Raw genomic sequence first — 12,237 nt, 5'->3', positions numbered from 1 at the left:
GGTACGATGGGTATAGAAGGATATGGGCCAAATGTGGACAATTAGGACTAGACTAGTGGTAAAAACTGGGCGGTATGGACAAGTTGGGCCGAAGGGCCTGTTTCCATGCTGTAAACCTCTCTGACTCTCTGACTTCTTTACTGTCTGCTGTATCTGCCTGCCATCTTTCAGTAACTGATGCATGAGGACACCGAGGTGTCACAGAGTATTCATCTCTCTCAGTTTACAACCATTCAAATAACAATCTGATTTCCTACTATTGATACATCACATATATCTATCTACATTATACTGCATCTGCCATGCAGGTGCCCACACACTCAGCCTGTCCAAATCACACTGAAGTATCTCTGCATCCTCCTCACAGCTCACCCTCCCACCCAACTTTGTATCATCTGCAAATTTGGAGATAATACTTTAAGTTCCCTCTTCCAGATCATTAATATATAATGTGAACACTTGGGGTTCTCGCAAAGATACCTGCAGAACCCACTAGTCACTGTCTGCCAATCAGAAAAAATGACCCATTTATGCCAACTCTTTAAGAACATAAGAACATAAGAAATAGGAGCAGGAGTAGGCCATCTGGCCCTTCGAGCCTGCCCCGCCATTCAATAAGATCATGGCTGATCTGTCGTGGCTCAGTTCCACTTTCCCGCCCTCTCCCCATAACCCTTAATCCCCTCTCTTATCAAAAACCCATCAACCCGCTTCTTAAAAATATTTAGCGAGGCAGCCTCCACCACTTCAACGGGCAGAGAATTCCAGAGATTCACCACCCTTTGAGTGAAGAAGTTCCTCCTCAACTCCGTTCTGAACCGCCCCCCCTTTATCTTGAGGCTGTGCCCCCTAGTCCTACTGTCTTTTTTGAGCGGGAAGAGTGTTTCCACCTCTATCCTATCCATCCCATTCATCATCTTATACGTCTCAATGAGATCTCCCCTCATTCTTCTAAACTCTAACGAGTACAAGCCTAGTTTATTCAGCCTCTCCTCATAGCTCAACCCCCTCAACTCCGGTATCAACCTAGTAAACCTCCTTTGCACTCCCTCCAAGGCCAAAATATCCTTGCGCAGGTGCGGCGCCCAAAACTGCACACAGTACTCCAGCTGCGGCCTCACCAATGCCCTATACAGCTGCAGCAAGACCTCCCTACTTTTATATTCAATCCCCCTCGCTATGAAGGCCAGCATCCCATTCGCCTTCCTGACCACCTGCTGCACCTGCAGGCTGGGTTTTTGCGACTCATGCACAAGGACCCCGAGGTCCCTCTGCACCGTCGCCTGCTGCAGTTTTTCGCCACGTAAGTAATAGTCCTTCCTACCATTCTTCCTACCAAAGTGGACCACCTCACACTTGCCAACATTAAATTCCATTTGCCATTTCCTGGCCCATTCGCCCAGCCTATCTAGATCCTTCTGCAGACTCTCCACACCCTCCGCACAATTTGCCTTTCCCCCAATCTTGGTGTCATCAGCAAATTTCGACACCCTACACTCGGTTCCCTCCTCCAGATCATCTATATAAATTTGCTTCCTATCTGCTAACCAGCTTTCTATCCATCTCAGGACATTATCTGCAATCCCATGCATTGAATTTTATGTAGCAGTCTATTATGTGAGACCCTGTCAAAAGCCTTCTGAAAGTATCAATAAACCACATTCACTGGTTCTCCTTGGTCAACTCTAGAAAGTTACAGCCTCAAAGAATTCGAACAGATCCACCAAGCGTGATTTTCTTTTTGTAAATCCATGCTGACTTTGTCTGATTTTACCACTGCCCTTCAAATGCTAAGTTATAAATTTTTGAAAATGGACTCCAGCAACTTCCCCAGTGCCGATATTAGGTTCACTGCTCTATAGTTCCCTGTTTTCTCTTTCCCTCCCTTTTTGACTAGCGGGTTTACATTAGCTACCCTCTAATCTGTAGGAACCAGTTTCGGGTCCAAAGAATTTTGGAAACCACCCATGGAGCTACAATTTCCAGGGCCACTTCCTGAAGTTCTCTGGGATGAAGATAATCAGGACCTGGAGATTTATCCACCTTCAATCCCATCAAGTTCCCCAAAACCATTTCTCTACTAATGCTGATTTCCTTCAGCTTTTCACTAAAGCTTGGTTCTCTCAGAATTTCTGGTACATTGTTGATGTCTGCTTTTGTGTGAAGACAGAAGCAAAGTAAGAATTTAATTCCTCAGCCATTTCCTTATTCCCCGTTATGAATTCTCCTGTTTCTGACAGTAAGGGGTTACATTCGTTTTTGTCAATCTGTTTCTCTTTAAATATCTATAGGAACTTTTACAGTTCCGTTTTATGTTCCCTGCTAGCTTGCTTTCATACTCCATTTTCCCCTTCTCAATCAATCCCTTGGTCCTCCTTTGCTGAGTTTTAAACTGCTCCCAATCCTCAGACCGATTGCTTTTCCTTGGTAATTATGACGGGGACAGCAGATAATCCGTTGTGTCACCGGGCTATAAAAATTGGGGTTCAGTGCCTGCTGGAAGGAAATGAGTTGGTGATGAATGACATGGGGGTTCCTCAGGAATACTCTTGTTTTGGACAAATGTTCATCTTTTATTTAATCCTCTGGAGTGGGAGTATATGCATTTATTGCAATTACTCAATAACTTTTAACTGTTGGCTTGTGAAAGAATTTGTTTGTAAGTGGAAGTCACGTTTCTAACTCCCTTTTACATAGGAATGTTTCAATGAGTGAAATGGTAACTGACCCTCAGTAGAAAAATGCATTTGGCTGGAGGCTTGTTTTCTCTGTGTCTGACCTTCTGGAAACCGAGTTAGCGCGAGGAACTGCATTGTCAAGGGATGTTTTCTTTTGTGTGAATCAACAGATGTTTGATAACTGGAACCTTAAAATGGCCAATCTGTCCATTTCCCACTTGTTATTCAGCTGGGTGGAGATGGTCTCACCTCGTTCCATAGAACCAGAGAACATTACAGCACAGGAACTGGCCTCCTTGGCTGTGCCCATGGTTCCATTCTCGTCCACCTACCAATAGGCAGATAAATCACCATCAATGGTTTATTTTCCCACTCCGGTACCGTTACCTCTGGAGACCCTTCCCTGTGGCAGGAGGCAATGCTCTGCTCCCCCTGGTGGGATCATATGGTCCCACCATTGTTAACACTGCTTCCCACTCAACGCACCCTTCGCCATCAGGAAGCCCACGGCAAAGGGCTGCACCATCGGCAGGACTGTAAGATCCCACTGGCAGCAAGATGTCGGTTAAAGTGCATGTTGTGGAGCTTGAGCCCACAAACCTTGATACACAAATGCGTTATAGAACATAGAACAGTACAGGCCCTTCGGCCCTCTATGTTGTGCTGAGCTATGTCCAATCCCAAGATCAAGCTATCCCACTCCCTATCATTCTGGAGTGCTCCATGTGCCTATCCAATAACCACTTGGAAGTTCCTAAAGTGTCCGACTCCACTATCACAGCAGGCAGTGTATTCCACACCCCAACCACTCTCTGAATGAAGAATCTACCTCGGACATCCCTCCTATATCTCCCACCATCAACCTCATAGTTACGCCCCCTAATAACAGCTACATCCACCCGAGAAAATAGTCTCTGCACGTCCACTCTATCAATCCCCCTCATCGTCTTATGAACTTCTATTAAGTCGCCTCTCATCCTCCTCTGCTCTGAAGAGAAAAGCCCCAGCTCCCTCAACCTTTCCTCATAAGACCTACCCTCCAAACCAGGCAGCATCCTGGTAAATCTCCTCTGCACTCTCTACAATGCTTCCACATCCTTCTTACAGTGAGGTGACCAGAACTGAACACAATATTCCAAACGTCCATTGAGCCATGGCTGGAAATACCAATCGCAGGTTGTGGAACCAAAGTAGGGAGGCTAGTTTGCTAATAGGCCAGAGGTTTTGCTTTTTGTTTTGTTTATAATGCCAGTCTGGGACAAAGGGTCACATTTCAGGAAGAAAGAGCCTCGTTTCTTGCCCAGGGCCTGAGTTCGATTCACATGTGGGCTGCAGTCAATCATGGCAGATAATGATTTAATGGTGTAAGACGGCTGGGATAGTTCAAAGCGTCCCTGCATATGGAAAACGGTCGGTTAGTGACACAGATTAATTGCCTCACAGTCGCATATACCTTTGAGCCTGGTGTTCCTGGCAATCCTGGATTCCCATGTGCTCCGGGTATCCCCTAGAGATGTGAAATACACGGTTTGATGAGTGGCAGTATCATGTTAACATTTTACAATGACGACATTGACTAGTTAAAAGAAAGAAATTACATTTGGAATTGATACAGTTCTCGATAATTTACAGTCCTTTAAGACTCACAACAAGTTCTGTTCAGCTTTTCCAACTCTGATTGATTATTGAGAGACTCCAGCGGTAAATAAAACAGCTGTGAGAATCAGACTGAATCATCGCAAACCAGATGTACGCCCATGAACCCAACCTTCCTGTCACTGGAAAACCCTTTGCCTGGTGACGGGTCGTGACCTGCGGCACGGGGTAGCGTGACGAGGCGGATTCCCAATCCACACAGGATGAAGCCCAAGGCACCAACGTGACAGGCACGCCAGCCGTCACCCAGGGAGTCCGACTGGCTGTGCCCACATCCGCTCGTACATGCCCGTCGTGGTCTAGACCTTGGGACAGTGATGGCGGCTGTGCCAATGTCCATCACCCAGCTGACCAGGAACTTCTGCCACACTCACGGGCGGCCACTCACAGGGGTTAAACATATTTACAGGTTGACACCCAACTGTTTGATTTGATCTGATTTGTTATCATCGCATATATTAGCATCCAAAGAAAAGTATTGTTTCTTGCATGCTATACAGTCAAAGCATACCGTTCATAGAGAAGGAGACAGTGCAGAATGTAGTGTTACGGTTATAACTAGGGTGTAGAGAAAGATCAACTTAATGCAAGATAAGTCTGACAGCAGCAGGGAAGAGGCTGTTCTCGAGTCGGTCAGTACGGGACCTCAGACTTTTGTATCTTTCTCCCGAAGGAAGAAGGTGGGAGAGAGAATATCCGGGGTGTGTGGGGTCCTTTATGATGCTGGCTGCTTTGTCAAATCAGCGATAAGAGTAGACAGAGTCAATGGATTGGAGGCTGGTTTGTTTGATGGACTGGGCTACACTCACGTCTGCCCGCGATACGGACTCTCCTTCCTTGGCCATCAAATCCTGGGGTGGGACTCGAACCCTCAGCCTCTGGCTCAGGTCATAGCAAGCTATCCAGTGCCTCACTGGCCAGTGGAAGCTATCCACTGTCTCATTGGCCAGTGGAAGCTATCCAGTGCCTCACTGGCCAGTGGAAGCTATCCAGTGCCTCACTGGCCAGGGGGAGCTATCCAGTGCCTCACTGGCCAGGGGGGAGCTATCCAGTGCCTCACTGGCCAGGGGGAGCTATCCAGTGCCTTACTGGCCAGTGGAAGCTATCCACTGTCTCATTGGCCAGTGGAAGCTATCCGGTGTTTCATTGGCCAGTGGAAGCTATCCAGTGTTTCATTGGCCAGTGGAAGCTATCCACTGTCTCATTGGCCAGTGGAAGCTATCCACTGTCTCATTGGCCAGTGGAAGCTATCCAGTGTCTCATTGGCCAGTGGAAGCTATCCAGTGTCTCATTGGCCAGTGGAAGCTATCCAGTGTCTCATTGGCCAGTGGAAGCTATCCACTGTCTCATTGGCCAGTGGAAGCTATCCACTGTCTCATTGGCCAGTGGAAGTTATGCAGTGCCTCATTGGCCAGTGGAAGCTATGCAGTGTCTCATTGGCCAGTGGAAGCTACGCAGTGTCTCATTGGCCAGTGGAAGCTATCCAGTGACTCATTGGCCAGGGGAAGCTATCCAGTGCTTCATTGGCCAGTGGAAGCTATCCAGTGTCTCATTGGCCAGTGGAAGCTATCCAGTGTCTCATTGGCCAGGGGAAGCTATCCAGTGTCTCATTGGCCAGGGGAAGCTATCCAGTGCCTCATTGGCCAGTGGAAGCTATGCAGTGCCTCATTGGCCAGTGGAAGCTATCCAGTGTCTCATTGGCCAGTGGAAGCTATCCAGTGCCTCATTGGCCAGTGGAAGCTATCCAGTGCCTCATTGGCCAGTGGAAGCTATGCAATGTCTCATTGGCCAGGGGAAGCTATGCAGTGGCCAATGAGACCCTGCTCAACTGGAAACATCAGTAAAAAAACAGAAAAATGATCGACAGATAATTGAAGCGAATATTCAGCATCCACCCAAAGTGCTGGTGAATCAACACTTAAACCTCCAGCCAGCATCTAGAGTAACAAATATACAGGTGGACACACAAAATAGGAGGGTAGGCCATTCGGCCCTTTGAGAATGTTCTGCCATTCAATAAGGCCATGGCTGATTTGTTCAGTTTTGAATTCCACATTCCCATCAACCTTTCATTCATTTACCCAGAAAGAATCTCCATATTGTCACCTTAAAAATATTCAGTGAGTCTCACCCTACCCCTTCTGAGGCAGAGAGTCCCAGAACATCACAACCCTCTGACAGACAGAGCTTCTCTTCATCACTGTCAGTATGGACCTGACAGGGTGCTGGGGGGCAGTGACGGGGTGCCGGGGGGGCAGTGACAGGGTGCTGGGGGGGCAGTGACGGGGTGCTGGGTGGCAGTGACTGGGTGCTGGGTGGGCAGTGACGGGGTGCTGGGGGGCAGTGCAATTTCACCACAATCCTGCAAATAGAACTGTCTCTCCAATTTCCTTTTGAAAGTTATTATTGAATCTGCTTCCTTTCGGGCAGCACATTCCAGATCACAACAACTCACTGCGTCAAATAACTTCCCCTCATCTCCCCCCTCTGGTTCTTTTCCCGATTCTCTTCAATCTGTGTCCCTCTGGTTACCCACCCTCCTCTCACTGCAAACACTTTCTCCTGATTCGCTCCATCAAAACTCTTCCTGATTTTGAGTTCTTCCATTAAATCTCCTCTTAGCCCTCTCCGCTCCAAGGAGAAACAATCCCAGCTTCTCCAGTCTCTCCACATTCACTGAAACCCCTCATCCCTGGGAACATCTGAGTAAATCACCTCCGCAGCCTCTCCAAAGCCTGGAGGTCCTTCCTAAAGTGTATAGCCCAGTACTGGACACAATCCCACAGCTCAGAGTCTAATTTACTTCCCTAACTTGTTGACATCAATTTAGAAAGTCAAAGAGGTTTTATCAACAGCTCAATTTTCCTGCCACCTTCAAAAGTTTGTGTATTCCAACATGTCAAAGTTCCGGACAAATTGTATATTTGGTTTATATTGCCTCTCCAGATTCATCTTCCCCATCTATACTGTCTCTAACAAGCCACAACATTCCTCTGTAATTAAGTGGTCAGAGATGTGTCATCAGTTCTGGATGCCTCAGACTAATTTCCTGGACCATTCCTGGAAATAATGTTCTTTCCTTCAGTCCAGACACTATAAACATGAATGTTCCCTCTCAATTTATTTCAGAACTTTTTTATAATTCATTTATGGGAAGTGGGGGCCGCTGGCTGGACCAGCGTTTACTGGCCATCGCTAACTGCCCTTCAGAAGGTGGTGGTGAGCTGCCTTCTTGGACCGCTGAGGTGTAGCTACGCCCACAGTGCTGTCAGGGAGGGAATTTCAGGATTTTGACCCAGTAACAGTGAACGGTGACATATTTCCAAGTCAGGAGGGTGAGTAACTTGGAAGGGATGGTATTGTTCCCAGGTATCTGCTGTTTTGGTCCTTCTAGATGCCGATGGTCATGGTTTGGAAGGTGCTTCTGTGCTTTCCCTAGCACGGAAATAAGCCAAAATATATCCCCCATGTTATATCCCAAGTTGATTTAGTCCATTAAATAAACTATTTACATTACGAAGAACGAAGAACAGTACAGCACAGGAAACAGGCCCTTCGGCCCTCCAAACCTGCGCCGCTCATTGGTCCAACTAGACCATTCGTTTGTATCCCTCCATTCCCAGTCTGCTCATGTGTCTATCCAGATAATTCTTAAACGATGCCAGCGTGTCTCTCTCCACCACCCTGCTTGGCAGCGCATTCCAGGCCCCCACCACCCCCTGTGTAAAACACGTCCCTCTGATATCGGAGTTATACCTCACCCCCCTCACCTCGAGCCCTCGTGATCGTCACCTCCGACCTGGGAAAAAGTTTCCCACTGATCACCCTATCCATACCCTTTATAATCTTATACACCTCTATCAGGTCTCCCCTCATTCTCCGCCTTTCCAGGGAGAACAACCCCAGTTTACCCAATCTCTCCTCATAGCTAAGACCCTCCATACCAGGCAACATCCTGGTAAACCTCCTCTGCGCTCTCTCCAAAGCCTCCGTGTCCTTCTGTCTGATTTATCGTCTGATTTATGTTCCTTCCAAGTCCTGTGAACAATTTAAACATTCAACAATATCAACCAATTCAGTCCCCGAGAATATTTGTCAACAGAACTTTTATCTTCAGATCACAAATTCAAATCTTACTCCACAGAACAGAGCACAAAATCCAGGCTGAATCTCTCAGTGCAGTGCTGAGGGAGTGCCACACTGTCAGAGGGTCAGTGCTGAGGGAGTGCCGCACTGTCAGAGGGTCAGTGCTGAGGGAGTGCCGCACTGTCAGAGGGTCAGTGCTGAGGGAGTGCCACACTGTCAGAGGGTCAGTGCTGAGGGAGTGCCACACTGTCAGAGGGTCAGTGCTGAGGGAGTGCCACACTGTCAGAGGGTCAGTGCTGAGGGAGTGCCACACTGTCAGAGGGTCAGTGCTGAGGGAGTGCCACACTGTCAGAGGGTCAGTGCTGAGGGAGTGCCACACTGTCAGAGGGTCAGTGTTGAGGGAGTGCCACACTGTCAGAGGGTCAGTGCTGAGGGAGTGCCGCACTGTCAGAGGGTCAGTGCTGAGGGAGTGCCACACTGTCAGAGGGTCAGTGCTGAGGGAGTGCCGCACTGTCAGAGGGTCAGTGCTGAGGGAGTGCCGCACTGTCAGAGGGTCAGTACTGAGGGAGTGCCGCACTGTCAGAGGGTCAGTGCTGAGGGAGTGCCGCACTGTCAGAGGGTCAGTGCTGAGGGAGTGCCGCACTGTCAGAGGGTCAGTGCTGAGGGAGTGCCGCACTGTCAGAGGGTCAGTGCTGAGGGAGTGCCGCACTGTCAGAGGGTCAGTACTGAGGGAGTGCCGCATTGTCGGAGTTGCTGCCTTGCCATCGCAGGTGAATATAAATGATCCGATGGTGCTATTTTGAAGAACAGTATCCTGAGGATCCGTGTTAATATTGATCTCAATCAACATCATTTGAAAGTGAAGTGAGTAGCTGTCCATTCCAGAATGATATCAAGGGTTTTAGTGTGAAGTGGTCCACTTTGGTAGGAATAATGGTAGGAAGGATTATTACTTACATGGTGAAAAACTGCAGCAGGCGACGGTGCAGAGGGACCTCGGGGTCCTTGTGCATGAGTCGCAAAAACCCAGCTTGCAGGTGCAGCAGGTGGTCAGGAAGGCGAATGGGATGCTGGCCTTCATAGCGAGGGGGATTGAATATAAAAGTAGGGAGGTCTTGCTGCGGCTGTATAGGGCATTGGTGAGGCCGCAGCTGGAGTACTGTGTGCAGTTTTGGGTGCCGCACCTGCGCAAAGATATTTTGGCCTTGGAGGGAGTGCAGAGGAGGTTTACTAGGCTGATGCTGGAGTTGAGGGGGTTGAGCTATGAGGAGAGGCTGAATAAATTAGGCTTGTACTCGTTAGAGTTTAGAAGAATGAGGGGAGATCTCATTGAGACATATAAGATGATGAATGGGATGGATAGGATAGAGGTGGAGAGACTCTTCCTGCTCAGAAAGGACAGTAGGACTAGGGGGCACAGCCTCAAGATAAAGGGGGGGCGGTTTAGAACGGAGTTGAGGAGGAACTTCTTCACTCAAAGGGTGGTGAATCTCTGGAATTCTCTGCCCGTTGAAGTGGTGGAGGCTGCCTCGCTAAATATTTTTAAGACGCGGGTTGATGGGTTTTTGATAAGAGAGGGGATTAAGGGTTATGGGGAGAGGGCGGGAATGTGGAACTGAGCCACGACAGATCAGCCATGATCTTATTGAATGGCGGGGCAGGCTCGAAGGGCTGGATGGCCTACTCCTGCTCCTATTTCTTATGTTCTTATGAATGAAGGGAGAGGGATCAACAGAATCTGCCGTGCCAACATCTCACAGCAACAAACAGAGACTCGTGAAAATACATCGAGACAGAAAGGAAAGGAGTAAGTACAGGTTTACACCCAACTGCAGAAAAAACAGGAGTGATGACAAAAAAGGGCATTCCAATGTGCAACAGAAACGGGAGCGAGTTGGAACATGTCATTCCATTCAGCTACCCGGGAAACACAGTAACACTCAGTGTCAAAATCAGTCCTGGAATCTATAAACAGATTGGACAAGGCAATTTTAACAAACGTTCTGAGAAGCGTCAGCACGAGTCTCCAAATGAGAATCAGTATGTGAAAATGTTGTGTCTGCTTCCCAATGAATTCTCGATGTGAAGCTTGGAGCATTGGAAAGAGGGAGAAATGTTTGGATGTGGTGTTTGAGAAGGATCCTAAGGGCAGGATGGGTGGAATAACAGAACCAATGAAGAAATATCGAATGAGGTCGGAAGCACCAGGGATCGGAGTGGCACAGTAGTTAGCACTGCTGCCTCACAGTGCCAGGGACCCGGGGCAGCACGGTGGCACAGTGGTTAGCACTGCTGTCTCACAGTGCCAGGGACCCGGGGCAGCACGGTGGCACAGTGGTTAGCACTCCTGCCTCACAGTGCCAGGGACCCGGGGCAGCACGGTGGCACAGTGGTTAGCACTGCTGTCTCACAGTGCCAGGGACCCAGGGCAGCACGGTGGCACAGTGGTTAGCACTGCTGCCTCACAGTGCCAGGGACCCAGGGCAGCACGGTGGCACAGTGGTTAGCACTGCTGCCTCACAGTGCCAGGGACCCAGGGCAGCACGGTGGCACAGTGGTTAGCACTGCTGTCTCACAGTGCCAGGGACCCGGGGCAGCACAGTGGTCAACACTGTTGCCTCACAGTGCCAGGGACCCAGGGCAGCACAGTGATACAGTGGTTAGCACTGTTGCCTCACAGTGCCAGGGACCTGGGGCAGCACGGTGGCACAGTGGTTAGCGCTGTTGCCTCACAATGCCAGGGACCCGGGGCAGCACAGTGGGTTAGCACTGCTGCCTCACAGTGCCAGGGACCCAGGGCAGCACAGTGATACAGTGGTTAGCCCTGCTGTCTCACAGTGCCAGGGACCCAGGGCAGCACGGTGGCACAGTGATTAGCACTGCTGCCTCACAGTGCCAGGGACCCGGGGCAGCACGGTGGCACAGTGGTTAGCACTGCTGCCTCACAGCGCCAGGGACATGGCTTGGGTCACTGTCTGTGTGGAGTCTGCACATTCTCCCCGTGTCTGTGTGGGTTTCCTCCGGGTGCTCCGGTTTCCTCCCACAGTCCAAAGATGTGCGGGTTAGGTGGATTGGCCGTGCTAAATTGATCTTTGTGTTCAGGGATTAGCAGGGTAAATATATGGAGTTGTGGAGATCGGGGCCTGGGTGGGATTGTTGTCGGTGCAGGCTCAATGGGTCAAATAGACTCCTTCTGCACTGTGGGGATTCTATGATTCTAATTCTGGAGTAATGGAATTATCCACCCAAAAAAACACAAGTGTCATATTGCTGAGAACACCGTAGCAATCAGTGTCAGTCCATCAGTGCTTCCTCCACACTACAATCATCCCACAGTCAGTCATTTCTCTGGGATTGCACGTGGGTACGGAGCGGGGGGTGGAGGGCGGGGGTGTCTAAACACACGGGTGAGCCCAGCTGCTGAGAGGTTGGGCACTGTTCTGGAAGGGTGTCCCATCTCACAGTGCACTGGGAGGCCTTACCCACCCTCGTCCCACAGAGATAGGGACCCCTCCCCCCCCATCTCCCCCGTCCCACAGAGATAGGGTCCCCTCCCCCCCACCCCCCCCGTCCCACAGAGCTAGGGACCTCTCCCACTTTGATGGAGTGTTACATAAATCATTGAAGGTGACAGGGCACGTTGAGAGAACAGCTAATCGTATCTTAGATTTTATTAATAGGGAACACTGAGTGTAAGAGTTAGGAGGTCACGTTGAACTTGTAGAAGACACTACTTAGGCCTCATTTGTGCCCAGTTCTGGGTGCCATACCGAGGCAGGCTGTGAAGACATTGCAGAGTACAGAACTGTAGCTACGA

General features: G+C 49.5%; 1 protein-coding gene across 1 annotated transcript in view; it reads right to left on the bottom strand.

The window, feature by feature from the left end:
* col24a1 (collagen type XXIV alpha 1) overlaps positions 1 to 12,237 on the bottom strand; it is a 317,299-nt gene that overhangs the window by 212,519 nt on the left and 92,543 nt on the right. Inside the window, exon 5 of the mRNA XM_080195089.1 lies at positions 4,132 to 4,185. Within this exon, the coding sequence (XP_080051215.1) occupies positions 4,132 to 4,185 (54 nt within the window). The remainder of the gene's footprint in view (positions 1 to 4,131; positions 4,186 to 12,237) is intronic.

This window comes from Carcharhinus amblyrhynchos, chromosome 9, assembly GCF_965287045.1.
Source record: "Carcharhinus amblyrhynchos chromosome 9, sCarAmb.v2.hapA, whole genome shotgun sequence".
Taxonomy (NCBI): domain Eukaryota; kingdom Metazoa; phylum Chordata; class Chondrichthyes; order Carcharhiniformes; family Carcharhinidae; genus Carcharhinus; species Carcharhinus amblyrhynchos.
The sequence above is the reverse complement of the archived record's forward strand: the minus strand, read 5'-3'. Positions and strand labels throughout refer to the sequence as shown.